Raw genomic sequence first — 26481 nt, 5'->3', positions numbered from 1 at the left:
TGGAAATCAATGACGCAGCCGTGTGGGTGGAGCCCTGCATGGCTGCGCTGTCTTTGAATTGTGCCAGTGAGTACGGGGGGAGAAGATCCCTGGCTTGCTCCCACGATATGTCTGATTCTAAACATGTTACATATTACACCTTAAATATGGGCGTAACATGTCCAGAAAGGTGAACATATCCTTTAAGTCCCAACTTTACACGCTCCTGTTGGTCCATCACCATGATAGGCAGTTTGACTGGACACAAGAAATGTGCAGAAGGTAGGACTGGAAAGGCAAACTTCGGCACTATCTGCAAGTTCCGGGCAGAGCACTGGAGATGGCTGCCCTAGGCATGGGTGGGTACCTTTTGGATTTCTAAACTATATATATATATCTGTAGCAGCTTTTTAATTTCTGCCCCATAACAGAATCTCTATAAAGAGAGAAAATGATTTTCAGTCAGTTTTGTTTATTTATTGAATGTTATAAAGCTTTATTAACTGACCCCCTACAGTGGTGTGAAAAAGTGTTTGCCCCCTTCCTCATTTCCTGTTCCTTTGCATGTTTGTCACACTTAAGTGTTTCGGAACATCAAACCAATTTAAACAATAGTCAAGGACAACACAAGTAAACACAAAATGCAATTTGTAAATGAAGGTGAAAAAAAATCCAAACCATCATGGCCCTGTGTGAAAAAGTGATTGCCCCCTAAACCTAATAACTGGTTGGGCCACCCTTAGCAGCAACAACTGCAACCAAGCGTTTGCGATAACGTGCAATGAGGCTTTTACAGCATCCTGGAGGAATTTTGGCCCACTCATCTTTGCAGAATTGTCCTAATTCAGTTACATTAGAGGGTTTTCGAGCATGAACGGCCTTTTTAAGGTCATACCACAACATCTCAATAGGATTCAGGTCAGGACTTTGGCTAGGCCACTCCAAAGTCTTCATTTTGTTTTTCTTCAGCCATTCGGTGGTGGACTTGCTGGTGTGTTTAGGATCATTGTCCTGCTGCAGAACCCAAGTTCGTTTCAGCTTGAGTACACGAACAGATGGTCGGACATTCTCCTTCAGGATCTCTTGGTAGACAGCAGAATTCATAGTTCCTTTTATCACGGCAAGTCTTCCAGGTCCTGAAGCAGCAAAACAGCCCCAGACCATCACACTACCACCACCATATTTTACTGTTGGTATAATGTTCTTTTTATGAAATGCAGTGTTCCTTCTACGCCAGATATACTTGGACACACACCTTCCAAAGAGTTCCACTTTTGTCTCATCGGTCCACAGAATGTTGTCCCAAAAGTCTTGGGGATCATCAAGATGTGTTGTGGAGAAATTGAGACGAGCTTTGATGTTCTTTTTGCTCAGCAGTGGTTTTCTCCTTGGAACTCTGCCATGCAGGCCATTTTTGCCCAGTCTTTTCCTGATGGTGGAGGCATGAACGCTGACCTTAACTGAGGCAAGTGAGGCCTGCAGTTCCTTGGACGTTGTTGTGGGGTCTTTTGTGACCTCTTGGATGAGTCGTCGCTGCGCTCTTGGGGTAATTTTGGGCGGCCGGCCACTCCTGGGAAGGTTCACCACTGTTCCATGTCTTCGCCATTTGTGGATAAAGGCTTCCACTGTGGTTCGCTGGATTCCCAAAGCTTTGGAAATGGCTTTATAACCCTTTCCAGACTGATAGATCTCAATTACTTTCTTTCTCAATTGTTCCTGAATTTCTTTGGGTCTCGGCATGATGTGTAGCTTTTAAGGATCTTCTGGTGGACCTTACTGTGTCAAGCAGCTCCTATTTAAGTGATGCCTTGATTGTGAACAGGTGTGGCAATAATCAGGCCTGGGTGTGGCTAGAGAAATTGAACTCAGGTGTGGACAACCACAGTTATAGTATGTTTTAACAAGGGGGGCAATCACTTTTTCACACAGGGCCATGATGGTTTGGATTTTTTTTCACCTTTAATAATAAACACCTTCATTTACAAATTGCATTTTGTGTTTACTTGTGTTGTCCTTGACTATTGTTTAAATTGGTTTGATGTTCCGAAACACTTAAGTGTGACAAACATGCAAAGGAACAGGAAATGAGGAAGGGGGCAAACACTTTTTCACACCACTGTATATCAGTTTTTCATTACTCATAGGATTTTTTATTTTTATAAATTTTTTAAATAAACACTCAATACAGTGCTGCTTTTTCTCATGTTGACCTTTAACCACTTCCCGACCAGCGCACAACGATGTACGTCGACAGAATGGCACGGGCCGGCATATTGGCGTACAGGTACGTCCAATATTCAATGCCGCCCTGCCATCGGGAGCGCGCCGCCGGCGGCGCGCTCCCACGCTGGTCGGGACCCCCGTGAGTCCGGTCGCGGGACCCGCGGACTCGATCGCCGCGGGCATCCCTGCGATCGTCTCACGGAGCGGCCGAATGGAGGAAATGCTGTGTAAACAACATTTCTCCATTCTGCCTAGCAACTAGTGACGCTGATCTCTGCTCCATGTGATTGGAGCAGAGATCAGTGTTCACTAAATGAAAGCCCAACCCCCCCACAGTTAGTAACACACCCCTAGGAACACTTAACCCCTACACTGCCACCCACTGGTTAACCCTTTCACTGCCAGTGTCATTTACACAGGAATCACTGCATTTATATAGCAGTGATTACTGTATAAATGACAATGGTCCCAAAAATGTGTCAAAAAATGTCCGATGGGTCCCCACAATGTCGCAGTCACAATAAAAATCGCTGATCGCCGCCATTACTAGTAAAAAAAAAAAATAATAAAAAATTATTATTAAAAATGCCATAAAACTATCCCTATTTTGTAAACGCTATAACTTTTGCGCAAACCAATCAATAATCGCTTATTGTGATTTTTTTTACCAAAAATATGTAGAAGAATACGTATCGGCCTAAACTGAGGGAAAAAATGTTTTTTTATATATTTTTGGGGGATATTTATTATAACAAAAAGTAAAAAAATAATGCGTTTTTTTCAAAATTGTCGCTCTATTTTTGTTTATAGCGCAAAAAATAAAAACCGCAGGGGTGATCAAATACCACCAAAAGAAAGCTCTATTTGTGGGAAAAAAAGGACGTCAATTTTGTTTGGAAGCCACGTCGCACGACCGCGCAATTGTCAGTTAAATCGACGCAGTGCCGAATCGCAAAAAGTGGTCTGGTCTTTGACCAGCAAAATGGTCCGGTCTGCAAGTAGTTAAACTAAAAATCCATGATGGTCCACGTTAGTTCTGAACATAAGTAAACATTTAAGGAACATGTTTAGAAATATGATTTTTTTCAAAGTAACCCTTATAGATTTCATCACTAAAGAAGTGGAAGTTGAATATTCCATATTTTCTTTTACTTATGGTGTTCACATCATGCATATTTTATCCACTCAATGCAGAATTTCTATATTTCCTGCATTTTGATGATTGTCTGATACCTGTGTTTATTTGTATTACCAGCTTTTGGAAATGCAAAAACTGTGAGGAATGATAATTCATCCAGATTTGTAAGTATTCGCTTATGATCAACTATGTTTTACAATTTTTTTTGAAGAGAGCTGAAGTAAAGAAACATACTTATCGTGCCACATCCCGTAAGCATATAATCCCTAAAATACAAAAAGAGAAAAAGTTAAAACACACAAAAACACTAATCAATAAAATTACATTTGACCACCATACAGAATATCATGAAGACCAAAAATTTGGTTCCAAGAGCTGACCTGTGCATTTCATTGAAACTGTAGGAGCATTCCACAAGTGGTTGGATAAATCTCCCCCAAGATGGCATCATCGTTTGATCCGTTTTTGCACAGGTCAGCTCTTGCAATCAAATTTTTGGTCTTCATGATATTTAGACTTTCTCTTTTTGTATTTTAGTGATTATATGCTTATGCAAGATAAATTAGTTCTCCTGAAGAAGCCCTATAATGTATGGCGAAACATGTTGAGCTGTATCCGCATTGCAACTGTTTATATTCATTCTGTGCTATTTTGTTGTATGAAATACAATTTTGTCTTTATATGTCTTTTCTAAATTGTATTAAAATTAATATTTTTATATAATATGGTTTCGTTGCGCTTTAAAAGTCCCATAGAAACCTTATTTGTATTGTATGTTTTACAGATTGCCTGCACGTAAACCTTATAGCATAATATAATTGTATAAGAATACATGTATTGAATAAGGGTCTTTTTTAAAAGTGACCATAGTTGAAATAACCTTAAACAATTTTAAGCATAATATAGATCCTTTGGAATAAAAACAGTATGGTAATATATTTGCATGAATCGTGTACATAATCCAGTCTTTTGACTATCTTTTTAATTTGCATTTTTTTAGGGAAAATATATGGATATTGAATTTGATTTTAAGGGTGACCCACTTGGTGGAGTTATAAGCAACTGTAAGTACATTGTTACATCACATACACTGAATATATGCTTTAATGGGTACTTCATTTGACCTGTGCAGTGTCTATGGCTATGTATGTATAAGTGTGTGTGTGTGTGTTTTTTTTTTTTATGGATATAATGGCAAAATTGCATAGGCTTAGATGGTGTGAAATCTGTTTTCTACTTGCCTGAGGTAGTTTTACTGTAACAACAAAATGAGGGAACTGCTTGAGATATGGGTAGGAAATTTATATTACATTGTGAAATGGCCCAGGCTTTCCCTTTCACTTTTCTTCATTGTATTGGGTGGCCTTACTGGGCAATAGAAGCATGTAAGTATTATTGGGAATTGTCAAATCTGGCCTCTTAACAGCCTGAGATTCTTGTCACCACCAGAACTTAAGGGGCCATATTAAAATATTTGCAGAGATATTTAGGTGTCTGCGTTGTACTGCTGCATCCTTTTCAGTACTCTAAGTGATACTGACAGCTTTATTGTAAACTGTGTACAATATCAATCTAGATTCACATTAAACACCATTTTACTTTGTCATTAAAAAACAAGGCTACCAGCTAGTCTGAGCATAAATTGGTTGTAAACGCTGAAGGTTTTTTACCTTAATATATTCTTTGCATTAAGGTTAAAAATCCTTCTATTGTCAGCCCCCCAAATACTTATCTTAGCCTGATCTTCATCCAGCACAGGAGCCTATGGCTTCTGCTGCTGTAAATCAAATCCAGTGACTGTGTGTGCCGATGGACACATAGAGCGTGGCTTGGGATCGAGCCCGCATGTGTGCCACCATAGGAATTTGCTTCTTGTGCTGGCACATGCAGAAGAGGAGCACCAGTGGGGGATCCCAGGAAAGGGAGGATTGGGCCTGCTCTGGGCAAAACCATTTCAAAACCATTTCACAGAGCATGTAAGTATGGCCTGTTTATTGTTTTAAAAAAGACAATTTTTTTTACTTTACAGTAATTTTAAGTTGCTCAACAAAAAGATTGTCGGCTGTATATCTGCTCAGGCCTCAATAGATCAGTTTGTTCAAAGACTTATTCTTGCCCATTGTGTTTGGTGAGACACCTTGCTATATAATGGCCACCCTAAAATTAACGTAAACTAAAAGTTCATATATTTTGATGAAATGCAGGGCCCACTTGATGGTAGGGAGGGCAGGAGTGATGGCGACAACGTTGAATAAACCAGCGTTAGAAATGAAGATAATTGCGTGCCAACTCCACTCTGAACTAATAGTTTTTAACTCTCTAAAAAAGTTAGAGTGTGAATGTTGTGATTTTTTTTTTTTTTTGGGGCAAACTAAACTATGCTCACTTGAGCTCAAAAACACCCCTCTATGTTGGACAATTTGTCCATGCACACTATATAGGCATTTAGAAGCAGAAAAATAAACCTCAAACTTGCCTTTAGGAGTGGAGCTTTTGCGCTTAAATAAAGCCTAATGCACCTAAACGTGGCTAAGCGCTAGGTCCGTTAAGCGCTTGAGTGTTTTTTTTCATTTCAGTGGCAAGAATAAATATTCTGGTCAAATTAAAAAAAACTTTCACTTGCTTGATGCCCCAGTGTGCATGAAACCTTACGTTTGTTTTGTTTTTTTGAGATTTGCAAATTTATATTTTCAAACATTGTGTACAGATCCTCTTGTGTACAAATCTTCCCAAGTAAGTTCTTTTTCAAGAGCATATTATAATGTAAAATGTTTTGCTAATTGGGGCTACCGGTCTAAAAGTATGTCTATGCAATATTGTACCTGTAATGCAGGAACGAATGCTAGAAGCTTAATCCCTTTCTGTAAGATGGGAAATGTTAATCGTCAAAAAACTTTATATTAGTAGTATAACTGGTAATAATTAGTGTAGCACAGCCTTTCTCAATCTTTTTATACCAGAGTAACCCTTGAAATAATTTTAAGGGTTCAAGAAATCCCTGCTGAAAATTACTATATCTGTAGATAAATGAAGATTAGTGTGATCAGTAAGTTGCAGAGAATTATACACAAAACAAAGAATATGGTGTATGTAGAGTATTTGACTCCCACAGAAGGTCATTTTAAACGCCTCTTCTCTAAATGACAAATAGTATTTTAAGTAATAAATATGAAGTGAAATAAATAGCAATACTAATAGCAATGAACAGACAAGGGAACAATAAATAGTATAGTGTTGCATTCTGCTCCTGCTGCTGTCAGTCAAATCCAGTGAGGAGGGAGTGGGGGGCAGAGGTGAGCTGCACTATGTGTATCTGTAGACACACACACAGCTCCCAGCTGTCCCTGATTTGCAAAAATGTCCCCCTTTTCTCCTCATTTTGGTCTGATCCATACAGTTGTTTTTTTTTTTTTTTTTTTTTCTTTTTGCCATCTCAGTCAGTTACTTTATTCTAGCGGATTCTAATCAGCTTGACGCTCAGAACTCCGCTTGTTCTCCTTAACATCATTATGGCAATCTTTCTTTTCTTTTTTTTTCCTTTTCCTTCCCTTTCCCTTTCTTTCTTCTTTTTTTTTTTCCTTTCCTTTCCTTCTTTATCAATTTCATATTGATACAAACAATACATCAAATTACTTATACAAGTCTCTTTTTTTTCTTCCATCAAATTCCATTTCCCTCTCCCCCCCTCCCTTAACCCTAGGGCAAAAAAAAAAAAAAGAGTGGGAAGGTCTGCCCCCCTCTCTCCCCCCTCTGTCACCCCCCTCTCTGTCCCCTTGTCCCTCAATTATAGCACGGCAGTCCCCCCTCTCCAAGAATGTCAGCCATTGTTGCCAATCCCCGTGACCTTCTCCCTCTGTATCTTGTAATTTATATAACGATTCTTCCATTACCCTAATTTGCTCCACCCTCTGCACCCATTCCGTTATTTTTGGGGTCTGTATAGATTTCCAATAGCGTGGGATAAGCGCTTTGGCTGCATTCAATAGATGCGGGACTATCGTGCTTCTGTATTGCATTACTCCTAGCTCAGTGTCATGAAATAGGCATGTCCAAGGGCTTTTCTTGATCTTCTTTCGTGTCACCAAGCATATAATTTCTACTATTTTGTCCCAAAAAGGGGTTATTTTAGGGCAGTCCCACCAAATATGTTTTAAGGAGCCCTGCTCCGAACACTCCCTCCATACAGTTGTGTATAAAGTGCAATAATTATCCATTTTCATCCAATTTCTAAATTGTTGCCTCTGTGGGTTTTAAAGATAGTATAAAGGAATAATAGTGGTAAAAAAAAAGCACATGTGGATTTAACAACAATTTTTTATTTTATTTTTTGTATAATTCTCCTTCAAGAGGATGTGGCTGGGTGTGTGTCCTATGCCTACCTACATTTGCTAATATGTGTTCCTCGTTCCCATCTCAAAAAGTTGGGAGGTATGCACATAGCTCGGCTCAGGAGTGAGCCCATACTTCTGCCCCCATTACAAGTGGCTTACTATGGTGGCACAGACAGAAGTGGAGAAGCGGACCATGCCAGTGGGGGACCTCAGAGGAGGTTAGGGCCCGCTCTGTGCAAAACCATTGCGCAGAGCAGGTAAGCATAACATGTTACTGTAATTTCAAAAAGATGCCTTTAGTAACGGTTTAAAGTGATTCTAAAGGTTTATGTATTTATCTCTCTAAAATAGCAAACATGTCATATTTATCTCCTCTTTGCAGTGGATTAGCACAGGGCAGCCCTTAATCCTTTTTCTTCAGCGATTTTGGCTCATCTTCCTGCTTGGGAAGGGGGCACTCGTGTGTGCATCTATTGACCCATACAGTGTGGCACAGCGTGGGTCAATCCTGCCCCCTGCTCTCTGCTCACAGAAGTTGTTTGGCAGCAGGAGCCAATGGCTTGAGCTGCTACGGAGCTTCCTAATAAAGAGTAAAGAGAAAACCAGTGGTGCTGGATCAAGATTGGGCTCAGGTTAAGTATTTTGGGTGGGGGGAGCTGACATGAGAGAATGCATGCAGAGAATACATTAAGGTAAAAAAAAAACTTTTTGTTTTACAACCACTTTAACTTTGGTAGTCATTAGGAGAAGAACTGCTTGCATTAGTGGTCAGTGTAGGTGGGCAATTGGTCTGCCGTTGTTTAAAGAACCTCTAGCATTCTTTGGACAAGCTTTGGTGTTCCATGGAACCTTAATGGACAAAGGCTGTTTTAAAGAAATAATATGAAAGGATCTACTAATCAATTTACAACTTTCTGATGAAGAACCTCTTTCTCAAATACAGTCTACTGGAAAACATGTGCCAAATGTGTTTATTTATTCCTGTTCTTTTTACTATTGAACTCTTTTACAAAAGGATGTTCACACAAATAAACCATTATCCCAAGTGTGTCTTTCTATAAGTATAATACAATAAAAAATGCATGTAGGAATTTAGGGAGCTGTTAGTGCTATAGTAGTGAAATATTCCCAGAATATTGAGCTTGCAAAGGCTTGTACTTGCATGCAAACGAAGCCCGCACTGTTCCCTCTGGTGGCCGCATCCATCTTCGCCTCTATTCCTTCCGGGGCCATGGACTCCGGCTCTGACTTGCCGGAGCCACATGACGTCTCTCCCGCACATGCGAGCCGGAGACGCCAGTCACAGCACTTGCTCTGGAAGAAATGGCACAGAGGTCCGTTTCTTCACAGCGCATGCGCACTACAAGGTAAATATCTCCTAAACTGCGCACGTTTAGGAAATATTTACAGTAGCTATAGTTTTAGGTCTTATTTTAGGCTTACCTATAGGTACAAGTTCTAAAAGGGGTTTACATCCACTTTAAGTTAAAATAGATCTTGCCTTAAATGTATTCTAGCAAAACCTTGTGCATTGAAAGCCATTTCCTGAAGTATTACAAGTTTGAAATCTAGATTAATCTAGAAAACCATACGAAGAAAGAATTTGAAGTTGAAGAGAATTGTAAATCTTTGGACAGCTAAAACAGTTTATGCACGTTTATTTCACCCGTGTTTGCCATTCAAGAGAAACTATGAATTGTATTTGTAGCTAGCAATAAACCTGCAATACAGCACTAGTTTCAAAATATCGCTGTTTTGCAAGTCAGGGTCAGTCTGCTGCAAATGGTTACAATAAAACTTTTAAACCTGAAATATCGAGAATTACCGTATATACTCGAGTATAGGCCGACCCGAATATAAGCCGAGGCCCCCAATTTACCCCCAAAAAAACTGGCAAACTTATTGACTCGTGTATAAGCCGAGGGTGAGACATGCCTGTCCATCCCTGTGTGTGTGTCCGTCCCTGTGTGTCCGTCCCTGTGTGTCCGTCCCTGTGTGTCCGTCCATCCCTGTGTGTGTGTCCGTCCCTGTGTGTCCGTCCATCCCTGTGTGTCCGTCCATCCCTGTGTGTGTGTGTGTCCATCCATCCATCCATCCCTGTGTGTGTGTGTGTCCATCCATCCATCCATCCCTGTGTGTGTGTGTGTCCATCCATCCATCCATCCCTGTGTGTGTGTGTCTCCATCCATCCATCCATCCCTGTGTGTGTGTGTGTCTCCATCCATCCATCCATCCCTGTGTGTGTGTGTCTCCATCCATCCATCCCTGTGTGTGTGTGTGTGTGTGTGTGTCCAGCCTACCTGTGTCCCGAGCCTCCGTCCCGTGCCTTGCCTCCGTCCCGTGCCGTGCCTTGCCTCCTTGCCTCCGTCCCGTGTCGTGCCTTGCCTCCGTCCCGTGCCGTGCCTTGCCCCCGTCCCGTGCCTTGCCAGGATCGCCGCTCTTCGTCGGCGCCTCGGCGGCCATACTACAATTCGAAAGCCGCGCCTCCGCCTCCGCCTCCGCCTGTGATAGGCGGAACACTGAATTTCCCAGCAGCCTGTGTTCCGCCTATCACGGACAACGTCTCATCCTCGTACTACGGACGAGGATGTGACGAGGTCCGTGATAGGCGGAACACAGGCTGCTGGGAAATTCAGTGTTCCGCCTATCACAGGCGGAGGCGGAGGCGGAGGCGCGGCTTTCAAATTGTAGTATGTCCGCCGTCTGCTCGATACGCTGATCGAGCAGTCAGACGGCGATGACTCGAGTATAAGCCGAGGGGGGCACTTTCAGCCTCAAAAAAGAGGCTGAAAATCTCGGCTTATACTCGAGTATATACGGTACATATGTGAAACCCTTTTCCCCATCGCTTTTTAACAGTCTCCAATATAGATTGAGCTGGTCCTGCGTTGACAAGGCTGAGAATGTATTAATGAGTGCTGTCAACTGCTGCATTATTATATACAGTATGTGATATTGCTGCTGTTAAATCGCCCAATAATATACAATTCAAGAACTTTATTGTTAAGATCTCCAAGTCTTGTTAATCTATAAAAAACATTATATGGGAGCCCCACTCTCTCCATTGGATTGTTAAGACATTTTTTAAATGCTGCTGCAGGTCTATGAACACAGTGTTGATGGGGGAATCCATCCCACAGCCTCATTGTGTTCTGCCAGCAGGGATCCTTCCCAGCCAGCAGAACACAATGACACAATGGTTAATGATGGCAGCTATGGCATGTAAAAATTAGATCGATGGATTTAGCTGGTTACAACCAGCCTGCCCATAGATGTATCAAATCTCGGCCTGTCCCTGCTGAACCAGTCAAGATTTTATCCATCCTATGGCAGGCAATATTTCTGCATAGCTTTGCAACTGGTCTGTGCATCACTGGGAAAAGGTAACAAATTCCACTTTCAACTACTGAAGCATGAACGTCAAAGGGCTTTACCTTTTTATTGTTAAAAGAAAGAAAAAAAAATCACAGGCAAAATGAAGAGCTTGACTATAAACACATGATTGTCATTCTGCACATGCAAATCAAACCGTGCAGAATTAGGTGACATTTTTCATTTAACCCAATTAAACGCTCTCTCTGTAGGCTATAGTAATTCGGTATTGTGTTTTTGTGTTTTTTTTTCCCCCCCTATGTTCTCTGCCCAGTTATGATGCATTCTTCCAGCTTTTATATAGATATTGGATGAAATTGGTTATTAATTTGTACCTTAATAGCTTTAAGAGGTAAAATAGAATCTTCAAGATATACTACTTTGTGTAAAGTGACTATTCCAGTATCCTTCACTACTCATGTTTTTTTTTTTTTTATATTTAGACTTTATTTAATTTTCCATATTTAAATAAATTAACATTTAAATACATCTGTCCACTATAAGTTTTAATAGCCGGCATTAACTTTAATTAAATGGTTTATTCTAGGTGTTAGTGCACTTGTCTTTTCCAGTGTCACCCTTATCACAATTTTGAAAGGTTGCAAGTAGATATCAATTATCATTTATATACATCATGGTTTCTTATTATTTTTCCTATCTCCCATCTCTAACTATTGTATATTTTTTGATCTGTCGTTCTATTTTTTCTTGGATACTAAAAATATAGTGTAATGTTTAATGTGCTTGATGCGTAGATCTCCTTGAAAAGTCAAGGGTCGTCAGGCAACCAAGAAATGAAAGAAATTTCCATATATTTTATCAGATGTTATCAGGAGCCTCTGATGATCTTCTCAGTAAGTACTGCAAAGCTTTGAAAATGTTTGTGAGTTGAAAAGAACCATGTAAACCCTCACCTTTCTCATGGCCCATGCCATTGAATGCTGATCCGTTCACAAGTTATTATTCCCTGAAGTATATTGGGAAACTGAGATTGTCAGAAGTGTCGATCTCCTGGATCCCCCACAACTCTCATTATTTCCTATCACCTTCTTGCCTCACATCACTGCTTCTACAGTGACAATAGATCAGAGGGAAGAACCCGTGAGAGTTTTGGAGAAACCCAAGTTTGACACTTGGCGATGGTTCCCCAGTGTTGTGGAGATGAGAACTGGTGTTCAATGATCACTATTTAAACTGTCTTTTTACAGGTGACGGAGTTTTTAAAGATTTTTTTTTTTCACAGCTTTCCTTTATTTGCCTAAACAGAGTTTAGATCCACTTTACAGTTTTGCCAGGTCACCAATGAACTTTTCTTTTAAGATGCTTTGTTTCTTCAGTATTACACTTTTATAATTTAAATCCTTCATTTCCTAGATAAACTGAAACTTGATCGTGATTTCAGCAAATACAGCTATCTCAGTCTGGATTCTGCTAAAGTGAACGGTATAGATGATGCATCAAATTTCAAAACTGTCAGGGTAAGAGAACAGATGGTGTTTGTTGGATCTTCAATTCGTAGAGATCAGATTTAACTCTCTTGGGTTTAGCAGAACACTGGATATAAAGAGCACTTACATTTTTGAAAATATAGAAGGAAGGCTAATGTGACTTGATGTGTTCTCCAGGATAGTGATTTCCTTTTCCCTTTAGGGAAATGCAGTGATATTTAAAAAGTAAAATGTAAATATCAATTACTCAATTTTTCCTGGATAAGGTAATTTTAATCAGTGTAAAAGGAAGTTCCTATTGATACTAGAAATGCTTAGTAGTTTTACGACTAGCACCGTTTCATGAGAATACTTCTCCTTGTTGTAATGACAGTCTCTAGGGAATCTGCTGTGCATGACCCATTGTGCTATTCTTTACAAAGCAATAAAACCTATTTACAATTCATGCTAGATCTGTCTCAGAGGCTGCCTTTCTGAAATCGTTTCTAGTTTCTTATTTGTTTAATTATCTGTATTAGCCCTTGTACACACAGTCGGACATTCCGACAAAAAAATCCATAGATTTTTGGTGTTGCATACACACGGTCGGACAAAGTTGTTGGAAAATCCGATCGTTAGGAACGCAATGACGTTCGTTGGTTACAACGGGACTACGTTCAGGCTAGTAACCAATAGCTTTGGTCTTGTAATTTGATCTGAGCATGCGTGGCACTTTGTCTGATTGGACCTCTCTACAAATGATCAGACAAAGTCCAATCGGATCATGTTGTCGTAAAATTTTATATCCAGCTCTCTCAAACTTTGTTGGTCGGACATTCTGACGGAAAAAGTCAGATGGAGCCCACACATGGTCGGATTATCCGACAACACAGTCCGATCAGACCGTGTGTACAAGGGCTAACAATGATTCACTGACCTAGTACAACTTATTCGCTTTTCATTTCCTACCCTAATACAGTATGCTACGAGGGGCTGGGAATGCTCAACGCTGCTTTTGTACCATTAAAGGTTTAAAACTCTTCGGGAATTGAACATTACAAATTTGAACACTTAAAAATGTTACTTATAAAAAAGTTTAATACATTTATTTTCCAGTTCCTCTTTTTTCTTTTTGCAGTAATACGTTGTAATTGATTTATTAGGTAATACTTACAGCGGTAGTAAACCCCCCCCCCCCCCTCCCAAACAAACCTGCAAGACAATAGCATAATATGCTAGTATGCGTCGCATTCTAGCACATTATGAAATACTTACCTTAGAATGAAGCCCTGCAGCGGTGACCATTCACCGCTGAGAGATCTGACATGTTCCCTCTGCTTTTCTTCCGTGATTGCTGGTTGCGGCGCTGTGAGTGGCTGGAGCCACAATGACATCACTCCTATGAGCAGAGCGCATGTGCCACTGACGTCAGCGGCTGCATGCAGGGTCAATATCTACTAAACCATGCAGGTTTAGGAGATATTCTTTTTACCTACAGGTAAGCCTTATTATGGGCTTACCTGTAGGCAAAAATCACCAAGCGGGCTATACAGTCGCTTCAATGTAAACCTGTAGTTTTCCCTTAAAGTGGTTGTAAACCAAAAAAAAAAAAAGAAAGCCTGTAAGACAAATGCATAATGAGCTAGTATGCATTGCATACTAGCTCATTATGAAGTACTTACCTTAGATCAAAACTGTTGCAGTGGTCCCCACACACCGCTGTGACCGGTGACATGTCTCCCAGAGTTATTTCAGGTTCGTGGGCTCTGGTGCTGTGATTGGCCGGCGACCACAAGCACGCATGCATGAGCTATCAGTCACGGCACCGGCCCTGAATAAATGTCACAAGTAGGCTGTTTTACAGTACCTACCATAGGCTTGCCTTTAGGTACAAGTGGTGTAATTAGGTTTACAACCATTTTAATGGCTAACAGGGTGGCTTAAAAGATAGATTGGTGAACATCACCTCATCTTTATGAAAGCTGCGATACAAAGTCTCTATGTATTGAGTCCACAGACACCAGCAAACTAACAAAGAAATCAGTTGATTACCATATAAAACTAGAAGATTAAAATCACCACAATGTGCACACACAGACAGACAAAGAGTGCCCGATCACTGTAGCTGTAGATTCTGCTTACCAGACGGAAAACATTAAAGGAGTGGAAGCGGCTACTATCTGACACCATGGTCATTGCGATCATCTGCAAGCTTAGAGGCCCAGGCTGGGTTTAGACACCTGCCTTTAATGTTTGCCGTCTGGTAAGCAGAATCTACAGCTACGGTGATCGGGCACTCTGTCTGTGAGTGCACATTGTGGTGATTTTAATCTTCAAGTGACTCCAAGTCTTATATGGTTAATCAACTGATTTCTTTCTTAGTTTGCTGGTTTCTGTGGACTAAATACATAGAGACTTTGTAGTGCCGCTTTCCTAATTTTACTTGATTTTTCTGTGTTAACGCGCTGTATGCTGCTGCTTCTCTACCCATTTGTTTTCATTATTTTTCCAGCGTGGTATCACCCCCCCCCCCCCCTTTTTTTTTAATCTGCTCATCTTTATTTCTGAGACACTCTGACTTGCTAAGATGCCCTTTTTACACCCAGTCATATTACTGACCTGTTGATAATTAACCTAATTGGTTGCAAAATGTTCTTCCAGCTTCTCCTCGTTTGTACCGCTTATTTTGCCAGCTTTTTGATGTCCTGTCACAACTTTTTTGGGATGTTTTGCTGCTATCAATTTCAAAAACGTTTTTTGTTTTTTTTAAAGCGGTATTAAAGTCTGATATTTCTCCTTTTTAGGGGCCCCAGGTGCGTTATGCCATAATGTACTAGTATGCAAAATATATTTTCACATTATGGCATACTTACCTATCATATCAAGCCCTGCGGCACTGTGCTGTGAACAATCTGGCAGGTCTCAGGTGGTTCCATCTTCACCTGGTCTTCCTTCCAAGTTCTGTGCCTTCGCCCGCTTGAATGGATTGGCCATTATGGCATCACTCCCACGCATGTGCACCGGAATCGTATAGCAGTGACACAGATTGGGGCTGTAATGTTAGCTGAGCTGTGCATATGAGACTCAGTGTACATGACGGCTGATGGGCAGGAGGAAGCAATTATGACAGAAGAGAACAATATGGTCTCTTCTGTCATAAATATCCTGTCTGTCAGCAATTAAAAAAACAAAAAAAACAAAACAAAGATTACTACCACTTTAAAATACAATTTCTCTGTTTAAATATGTGTTGTATTGTGAATAAAATATGGGTTTATGAGATTGGCTAATTATTGCATTCTGTTTTTATGTAGATTTTACATAGCATCCCAAATTGTTTTGTTTATGGGGTTGTAATTGATGTGTGCCATGTGTTATTGTCAATGCATGGGTGTTGACAATTGTGTAGAATCACTTGGTATGGAAATTTTTTTGATAAAAAGTTAAGCACTGTAAAAAAAAAAAAAAAACGAACAGTCTTATCCTTTTTTATTTGCTTCATTTAAATCAGTTTTATCTTTGTTTTCTTCTTCCAGAACGCTATGCAGATTGTAGGTTTTATGGAACATGAAACACAATCAGTCTTGGAGCTTGTGGCTGCAGTATTAAAACTGGGAAATATTGAGTTTAAGCCAGAATCTCGTGTCAATGGCCTTGATGAAAGCAAAATTAAGGACAAAAATGGTAAGGACACAAAATAAGCTTTAACATACCGTATATACTCGAGTATAAGCCGAGATTTTCAGCCTCTTTTTTGAGGCTGAAAGTGCCCCCCCTCGGCTTATACTCGAGTCATCGCTGTCTGCCCGCTCGATCAGCGTGTCGAGCAGACAGACAGCGGCCATTCTATAATTCAAAAGCCGCGCCTCCGGCTCCGCCTTCGCCTGTGATAGGCGGAACACTGAATTTCCCAGCAGCCTGTGTTCCGCCTATCACGGACATCGTATCATCCTCGTACTACGGACGAGGATGATACGATGTCCGTGATAGGCGGAACACAGGCTGCTGGGAAATTCAGTGTTCCGCCTATCACAGGCGAAGGCGGAAGCGCGGCTTTTGAATTTTACAATGGCCGCCGAGGCGCCGACGAAGAGGGCACGGGACGGAGGCAAGGCAAGGCACGGCACGGCACGGGACGGAGGCAAGGCAAGGCACGACATGGGACGGAGGCAAGGCACGGCACGGGACGGAGGCAAGGAGGCAAGGCACGGGACAGAGGCTCGGGACAAAGGCTCGGGACACAGGTAGGCTGGACACACACACACACACACACACACACACACACACACACACACACACACACACACACACACACACACACACACACACACACGGATGGATGGATACACACACACACAGGGATGGATGGATGGAGACACACACACACACAGGGATGGATGGATGGAGACACACACACACACAGGGATGGATGGATGGATGGAGACACACACACACAGGGATGGATGGACGGACACACGGATGGACGGACACACAGGGATGGACGGACACACACACAGGGATGGACGGACACACACACAGGGATGGACAGGCATGTCTCACCCTCGGCTTATACACGAGTCAATAAGTTTGCCAGTTTTTTTGGGGGTAAATTGGGGGCCTCGGCTTATATTCGGGTCGGCCTATACTCGAGTATATACGGTAGATCATTTAATGATTTAAACATAAAAATGTGACCTGTATACAAGCAGGCATCACTGTAGATTCAAATTATTAATTGCACTCAATACTTACTGGAGAAAAACGTATGGTAATATTTCTTCACGTAAGCTCATTATTTGACTGCTTGCTTGATTTTGCAGTCTTATAGGCAATGCTGTATTTGCCTTTATTTGGTAGCTGAAAAGACATAGGATGTGGTCGTCAGCTATTCATTTTCCAGATGATCACAACATAACCACAGAAATAGGGCTCACCACAGGAAAGAATGTTCTGCAGTGTCAAGGCTTGAATTTGTGGAAAGGCAACAAGCCTTAGCTAGAAAGGAAAAAGCCACATTACAAGGTGAATACAGTCAGAGAATAGTGATTAGACTGGAATTTTAAGAATTACGAACAGTAAGCTAAACTCAAGGCAGATGTAGAAAGGTACAAAAAATATGCATCTCTATATTCATTACTTCAATAAATGTATTTTTATTTTAAATGCAACTATTGTAATTACCGTAACTGAATTAGACGTGATATTTGGTCTTCTGCAAGCCCCTATACTACAGAGCTCTGTGAGGTGGGAAGCAAGACAGGGAGCTGGTCAGGTGTGCTGCATGCAAGGGAGCATGCTAAGGGGAAAGCACAGAATGAGCAGAGAGATGACCTCATCAGTGTGCTGCTGCACTTTCCCTGTTCAGTCAGTGGACTGGGGGTGTAGAGTTGACGCCACTTTATTCCCCCCACCATCTGTAACTGTCACCAAGAAAGCATCATCCAGCTGGCTGTGCTATGTGGTAGAGCTGTGTAAATCTCAGGACTGGATGGGCAGATACACAAATACTCTTTTTCTCTTAATTATTTAATCTGTGTGCTTGGCTAGGGATCAGCTTTAATTAAAGTTTAATTATATAACCATATTTCAGCCTAAAAAACTATGCAGTAGGCAGAGTATTGTTCATTCTGCAATCAAACAGAAGCCACTCTTGCAACATTGGCCCTCAGTATCAGGGGTCTAACAGCTATTGCTCATCTCCTCGCATGTTCACATTCAGGATAGGAATATTGTTGTGTATTTGTATTAACTGCTTCAGTCCTGGAAGATTTTACCCCCTTCCTGACCAGAGCACTTTTTACAATTTGGCACTGTGATGCTTTAACTGACAATTGCGCGGTCGTTCGACGCTGTGTCCAAATGAAATTTGCATCCTTTTCCCACAGATAGAGCATCCTTTTGGTGGTATTTGATCACCTACCTCTGCGTTTTTTATTTTGTGTGCTATAAACAAAAAAAGGACAGTTATGAAAAATGCTGTACTTTTTACTTTTTTTGCTATAATAAATATCCCCAAAAGTTTGTTTTTTTTAAACAAATTTCTTCATCAGTTTAAGCTAATATATATTCTACATATTTTTGGTAAAAAAAAATAGCAATAAGCATGTATTTATTGGTTTGCTCAAAAGTTATAGCATCTGCAAACTATGGGAAATATTTATTTTACTAGTAATGTCGATGATCTGCGATTTTTAGGGGCACTGTAACATTGCGATGGACAGATTGGGGACTTTTGACACTTTTTTGGGACCATTGGTGTTTATACAGCAATCAGTGCTATAAAAATGCACGGATTACTGTGTAAATGTCACTGGCAGGGAAGGGGTTAACACTACGGGGATCAAGGGGGTTAAATGTGTGTTCCCTCAGCATGTTATAACTGTGTGGGGATGGGAGTGTCTAGGAGAGAAGCCATATAGTTTTTCCTACTTAAAAAGAAGAAACTATATGGCTCCTCTCCTCTGACAGCACAGGGATTTGTGTGTTTACACACACAAATCCCCGTACTGGCGCTCGTGCACGCGCCCTCTGATGGCCGAAAATGGGTAGTATGTACCTGTACGGGATTTCACCCAGGAGTGCCATTGTTCCGCAGTATTATCTGGTCGGCAACTGGTTAATAATGTTAACAAAACAAAATTTACAAAACAGGGCCTCCTTCTAGGCTTTAACACACAAGTATGCAGAGCACTTTTTTTTTTTTTTCAATGGAGCTCATTAAATAAAAAAACAAACACAAATATCTTTGGAAAATATTAGGCCATGGCCCTTTATTAGGGTTAAAAGCTCATAAATCATTTTTTAATTAAACTTCCTTTAAACTCAAATAATCATAAACCAATAATATTTGACACAAATGGCAAACACAACTCAATCTTCAAGATTGTAACAGTCCATTGAAGTCCTGAATCACGCTGTCCACCCACAATAGTGGGCAACAATACCTCCAACAAAGGATAGCTGCGTCTAAGGGCAGGATGGATGGGACAGCTGGTCTTGATTGAAGATCTAATGGCTGAGAATATTGTCAGGAGACAGACATATGGGTAGGTGAAAGTCGTAGTTGGTTCCTGTTTTTCCCTCTGAAACTCCCTAACCAATCCTAGCGCAATGTGCAACAAACTGATCTGCTTAGCGACATATACCTTTCCCTACATCTTCATGTTGTTGCTCCAGATCTATTCTAATTTAAGCAACATCAGTTTTGTCCAAAAAAGAGTTCATATTCTTAAAAGGAAACATGTAAAAAGAAAATGATAGGGGTTACCATTGCTGACGTCACCATCTGGAAATGTGATTTGCTTGCTGTCGTGCGGACTCTCTGCCTTTAATGTTTTGTATTAGTGACCTAGAAGAAGTATGAGACTAAGTACATCTGACTTTACTCAAGATTTCCTGATGTGATATTTGCTTGATTAGTTGCCCACAGTTTTTAATTCAGTCTGGAACAGCACAACAGCTAGATAGTTAAGAATAAGAACTCTCTACTTAAAAAAGGCATGTGATATGACAATTGACACAGGCCTTGGAAGGTATCTGTCTTTCTACTCTCTTGGTAAACAAAATATTAAAGACCTAAACAATTTTCTATTGAGCTTCAGACAAGTTGGTTTTTAAAGCACAGTGAATTTGATTTGCTTTAGTCAAATAGGCTGTTCACTATGCAAGGGAAATTTCACTTTGCAAGTAAATTTGCCCCAGAGTTTAGAGAATGAGGTGAAGCTTTGCTGGTTTCTACCATTCAATCATGTCCAAGTGTTGTGTTTTTTTGCATTGTCTTTGTACATGATTGGATATTCTTTGCAAGCTGAAGTTCCCTCATTCACTAAGTGGAGGAGGAAGGGTAGGTATTGCTCAGAGCACTGAAAACGTCCTCTTAGGTCAAATTGTACCTATTGGACAGTATTTTCTAACAGGTCCAATTGTCTTCTGTCTTTGAGATTTTTCTGAAAGAATTGTCTAAAGTCGGCCTATAGACCTGAGGACTTTGTCTAAATTGGTGGGAAACATCGGGGTCGGAAATAGTCACTGTATCTTCAACCACAGTGTGATGTACCATAGCTATTTTATTTAGCTTTTTGATCATTGCTCTCATTTTAGTAGGCTGCATTTGCACTAAACATATGTACTTAGGCACAATGTCTGTTACATATACGTAATGTTAATAAACAGCACACAGGTTAACTACTTTATTCAATTTTGGGAAATTAATTTACCCTAATTTACAAATGTGCAAAACCTTGCAAATATGTTGCTATATATGGAATTTCTAATATTTTTCAAATTATTTTTTTTTTTTACTTCTAGAGTTGAAGGAAATCTGTGAGTTGATTGGTATTGATCAGAGTGTTTTAGAACGAGCCTTCAGTTTCCGCACAGTGGAAGCTAAACAAGAAAAGGTCTCCACAACACTCAATGTTTCTCAGGTGAGCAAATAGATTGATCTGTGATTGGTCAGTGGCAGTTAAAATATATTATTTTTGTACAACCCTACCACACTAAGTTTATGACGGTACCACTCGAATAAAATGTCAATCAAGTTTTATTATACAAAGTTTAAAATATATAGACAAGACATACAAGTATATATGTACCACAAATATTTAAAACAAAGTAAGGATGTTGTCAGTGTTTTCCTCATCAACCCCACTGCAGTTAGGAGATGAGTAGCTCGCTGTAGCTTTGATGCAGTTGCATTTCACGGAACATAGTCCGCTTCTTCAGGAAGAAATATTGCAGATGAGCTCTAAAAATAGAGTATATACATCAATTTCAACTGATCATGGAGAGCCTCTGCAGAGGCTTCAGTGCCCACAGTGCCACCTATAAATGTCACCAATCGGTGCCTCATCACCAGTGCTGCCTATCAATACCCCCTACCAGTGCTCTTCAGTGCCACCTACCAGTATCAATGTCACCCATCAGTGCAGCCTCATCAGCCAATATCAATGAAGGAGAAAAATTACCCATTTGCTAAATTTTATAACAAACTATGAAATATATATATATATATATATATATATATATATATATATATATATATATATATATATATAATATAATATAATCATTTTTTTTCAAAAATGTCTGTCTTTTTTTTTTTGTTTAGAAAAAAAGAAAAACCCAAGTGGTGATTAAAAACCACCAAAAGAAAGCTCCATTTGTGTGAAAAAAAATATATAATTTGAGCACAGTGTTGCATGACCGTGCAATTGTCATTCTAAGTGTGACAGTGCTGAAAGTTAAACATTGGTCTGGGCAGGAGTGGGGGTTTAAATGCCCAGTAAGCAAGTGACTTAGGAAACACTGAGTGGAGAAAGCTTCATCGTGGAGAAAGCTTCATCGTGGACTCACCTTTTTAGGGTGTAATTAGTATTGGTATTTTCCTTTCACTGTGCTTGCAAAACAAATTTTTGAATATTTTTTTTGTACAACGCAGTCTTATATGGCTACATCAAAATTGGTGGCTTGATCTGTAAATCAGAAACACATTACAAACAAGGGTTCATAAAAAGGTCCATTAGTAAAAATGTTGATTGTGGCAGAACTCCATATGACTGTGTTATAAGCTTATGCCTTGTACGCACGGCTGGACTTTTCAATGGCAAAGGTCCAACGGAACGAATCTGTCAGACAATTCACCCGTGTGTGGGCTTCATCGGACCTTTGCTGTCGGAAAATCAGTTGGACTTTAGATTTAGAACATGTTTCAAATCTTTCCGACGGACTCGAGTCCAATCGGAAAATCAGTTCATCTGTATGCTAGTCCGATGGACAAAATGTCACCTTGAGGAGAAAGAAAAAGGATGGCACCGGCAAGGGGTCTCCCAACTCTTAACCACTTGAGCACTGGCCACTTAAACACCCTTAATAACCAGACCAATTTTCAGCTTTCGGTGCTCTCACATTTTGAATGACAATTACTCAGTCATGCAATACTGGACCTATATAAATTTTCTGTCCTTTTTTTCACACAAATAGAGCTTTCTTTTGGTGGTATTTAATCACTGCTCGGTTTTTTATTTTTTGTGCTATAAAAGAAAAAAGACAGAAAATTCTGTAAAAAAAAAAGAACTTTTCTTTGTTTCTGTTATAAAATTTAGCAGATTAGTAATTTTTCTTCATAAATTTTGGCCAAAATTTATACTACTACATATCTTTGGTAAAAATAAGTACAAATTGGTGGATATTATTTGGTCTTTGTGAAAGTTATAGAGTCCACAAGCTATGGTTCCAATATCTGAAAATTGATTACACCTGAAGTACTGACGGCCTATTTCAATTCTTGAGACCCTAACATGCCAGAAAAGTACAAATACCCCCCAAATGACCCCTTTTTGGAAAGACATTCCAAGGTATTTAGTAAGAGGCATGATGAGTTTTTTGAAGTTGTAATTTTTTCCCACAATTCTTTGCAAAATCAAGATTTTTTTTACTTTTTTTTTTTTCATTTTACTTTATTGATTTTAGTTTGACATTTTTTTCCCCCCCAAAAATTTTTTTGATCACTTTTATTCCTACTACAAGGAATGTAAACATCCCTTGTAATAGGAATATGGCATGACGGGTCCTCTTACAGTGAGATATGGGGTCAATAAGACCCTGCATCTCACCTCTAAGCTGGGAAGCCTGAAATAAAAAATAAAAAATATTCTGGCTTTGATTGTATTGGTGAGTCGGTAGAAGCACCGGAGCGCGGCGGGAGAGGGGGGGGGGGGGGATGTCTATGGCTGGGTATTGCAGGGTATCTCCGAGTATGGCTGGGTATCTCTGGGAATGGCAGTTTATGGAATTGTACTGCAAAGTATTGGCTGGAATTGTACTGCAGAGTATTGGCGGGTACTGCAGAGTATTTACACAGGACCCGGCGGTCACGGATGCTCTCGAGTGCGCGCGAGAGCGGAATTCTGGGAGGGCGTCATATGACGGCCTCCCAGAGTTAAACAACCGCCCTGTAGCCATCATTCGGCTATGGGCTGGTTGTTAAGTGGTTAATGTATCAAGGGAGAATCAAATTAGTGTGATGATCCCTACCAGATAATAGTGTCGGGAGTGGGGGGAGACAGGACAAAGGAACATTTTTCAAAATCCATCACAGGGACAGACAGGTGAAATCTTCTGAACTTGGGCACAGCCAGCAAAACAAATGTTACAGGGGCGTTACAGGGGTGTTAACCCCTCACTATGCTTTCCAAAAAACTTCAAAATTATTATTTTTTGGCTGGAGTTACACTAAAAAATGTACCTGTTCCAATTTACATACAAATTCAACTTAACTGAATGAACTATTGCATTTAAATATTGTGTACTCCTATTTTTAAATGCACAGGTTAAGATTTCGAGTCCTTTTTATATGTTTCTAGTTTCCATATTCCCTGCTAAGAAAAGCTAGCTAGTTAAACTGCGCAGTGGTTAAAACAGTTTTCATCATTTAGTTGTCTACATTAAATAATGAAGAACAGGGTATCTAAATGATCTACACAAAGGCCTGTTTACTGTCCTTCAGACTTTAGGGGGGGGGGGGGGCATACTGTGGCCAGTGGTAGTAGAAAATGCCCCACCATCAATAGGAGTGAACAGTGTCCCAGGCTTGATGGTCATCTGGAGTAAAAAGCTTGTACCTATTGTCAGGAGGAGGAATTGTACTCCATGTCTGTGTCAGTGGGGGAATAGTTCCCAATCATTTGTCAGTTGTTATGCCCCATTGTTGGTATCAGGGGAAGGAAGAATGCCATTGTGTATGTCATGTGGAAGAAATGGTGCCTCATGGTTAGTGTCAGTGGGAGGAATAACGAATCTTATCATTTGGAGGGAAAGGCTTTCTAAGGGCTGGATAAAGGCAGGCAAAGGGGTTGGTGTCCCAGGGGTATTTCTTCCCAGATCTGGGCCAGGGCATCACCGAGATCCTGAACAGACTGAGGTGCAATCTGGCGGTGATGGATGTTCTGTTGGCTTTAAGTCAGATGAGCATGGGGGCCATTCAATGGCATCAATTCCTTCATCCTCCAGGAATTGCTGCATCCTCTTGCCACATGAGGCCCTGCATTGTGCACCAGGAGGAACCCAGGACCCACTGCAACAGCGTAGGGTCTGACAATGGGTCCAAGGACTTCATCTCGATACCTAATGGCAGTCAAGGTGCCATTTTCTAGCCTGTAAAGTTCTGTGCATCCCTCCATGGATGTGCCTCCTCAGACCATCACTGACCCACCACCAAACCGGTCATGCTGAACGATGTTACAGGCAGCATAACGTTCTCCACGGCTTCTCCAGACCCTTTCACGTCTGTCACATGTGCTCAGGATGAACCTACTCTTATCTGTGAAAAGCACAGGGCGCCAGTGGCGGACCTGCCAATTCTGCTGTTCAGTGGCAAAGGCCAATCAAGCTCCAGGGTGCCAGGCAATGAGTACAACAGGGCTCACTAGAGGACGCCGGGCCCTCGGGCCACCCTCATGAAGTTTCTGATTGTTTGGTCAGAGACATTCACACCACTGGGCTGCTAGAGGTAATTGTGTAGTTCTCTGGCAGTGCTTATCTTGTTCCTTTTTGCAAAAAGGAGCAGATATGGGTCCTGCTGAAGGGTTAAGGACCTTCTTCAACTCTGTTCAGCTCTCCTAGAGTAACTGCCTGTCTCCTGGAATCTCCTCCAGGCTCTTAAGACTGTGCTGGGAGACACAAGAGCAAACCTTCTGGCAATGGCACGTATTGATGTGCTATCCTGGAGGAGTTGGACTGCCTGTAACCTCTAAAGGTCTAGGTATTGCCTCATCCTACCAGTAGTGGTGTTTACCCTAGCCAAATGCAAAACTACTAGTGATAAAGTCAGTAAAATGAGTAGGGGAAAAAATGTCAGTTGCCTCCACCTGTAAAACGATTCCTGTTTTGATAACCGTCTTGTTGTTGCCCATCTAGTGCACCTGTTAATTTCATTAACACCAAAGCAGCTGAAACAGATTAACAACCCCCTCTGCTACTTAACTGACTAGCTCAAAAACCCAGGAGTTTAATTGGCTTGATGCTATACTCTGATTAAATTGTGTTCCTTACATTTTTTTTGAGCAGGTATATTAAACCAGTGATCATCAACCCTGTTCTCAGGGCCCACTAACAGACCAGGCTTGCAAGATAACTGAAATACATCACTTGTGATATCATTTGCTGCTCAGTGATTTCAGTATTCTAGTCTTCATGTCCCTAAGGTAATACATAAAACCTGGCCTGTTAGTTGTCCCTGAGGACAGGGTTGATGACCACTGTATTAAACGAAGGACTGGGGAAGCCAGTTGAGAGACGGGGACACCTTTGTTTATCCTTATTAGAGCATATTAAAAAAAAAAATTTATGAACCTGAACAAATTTGGTAGATAACTGTACAAGTCATTAAATCCCATAGGTTGAAAAATGAAAACGGCTGAAGTGTTTTATTTTTAAAACTTCTCCCAATATTGACATGCTTTTATTTAGATTGCCATATGAAAACTAACTGCACCAAAATAAAACATTTTATATCTAGTATATAATCACTGTATTTGGTGTTTAACTTCAACACTATTAAAAAAAAATCTATTATGACCCTTCCCCCTTGTATATACTGTATTAACCACTTTCCATCCAGCCCATAGTAAAAATACATATATACATATACAAGCCAACAGACAGGTGGCTGGAGTTCATGACATTAGCATCTGACTTTGTGTCCAAACAGCATGAGGCAAAACATTATATATCCATATATAAAGCATTGAATCTGACTAGCACAGATTATAGTGGGGTTCTCATTCACCCTGTGCCCCTTAAAATCCAGGGCCCATAATCAGTCGGCAAGAGGCTCGCATTCAGTCCTCTCAAAAAGCCTGTGTCCTGCTTAGGTCTGTCACACATCTCCCCTTTCGGCAGGAGACAGGAGGAGACCCTAGACGGGTTTACTCCGAAGTTAGTCAGGGGTTCCAGTCCTCTAATGCTGGTATCCACACAGTACCCCAAACAAATTGTCCCAAACAGAGTATTC

At 40.7% G+C, this 26481-nt stretch overlaps 1 protein-coding gene across 5 annotated transcripts in view; it reads left to right on the top strand.

The window, feature by feature from the left end:
- Positions 1-26481, top strand: part of MYO1B (myosin IB) — a 420293-nt gene that overhangs the window by 245885 nt on the left and 147927 nt on the right. For all 5 annotated transcript variants that reach the window (XM_077448750.1, XM_077448748.1, XM_077448749.1 and 2 more), the window contains exons 6-11: positions 3458-3504; positions 4341-4404; positions 11799-11897; positions 12418-12521; positions 16007-16154; positions 20778-20896. In XM_077448750.1, coding sequence (XP_077304876.1) covers positions 3458-3504; positions 4341-4404; positions 11799-11897; positions 12418-12521; positions 16007-16154; positions 20778-20896 — 581 coding nt within the window. The remainder of the gene's footprint in view (positions 1-3457; positions 3505-4340; positions 4405-11798; positions 11898-12417; positions 12522-16006; positions 16155-20777; positions 20897-26481) is intronic.

Source organism: Lithobates pipiens, unplaced genomic scaffold, assembly GCF_037356315.1.
Source record: "Lithobates pipiens isolate NorthernLeopardFrog02 unplaced genomic scaffold, aLitPip1_a1.2 Scaffold_22, whole genome shotgun sequence".
Taxonomy (NCBI): Eukaryota; Metazoa; Chordata; class Amphibia; order Anura; family Ranidae; genus Lithobates; species Lithobates pipiens.
The sequence above is the reverse complement of the archived record's forward strand: the minus strand, read 5'-3'. Positions and strand labels throughout refer to the sequence as shown.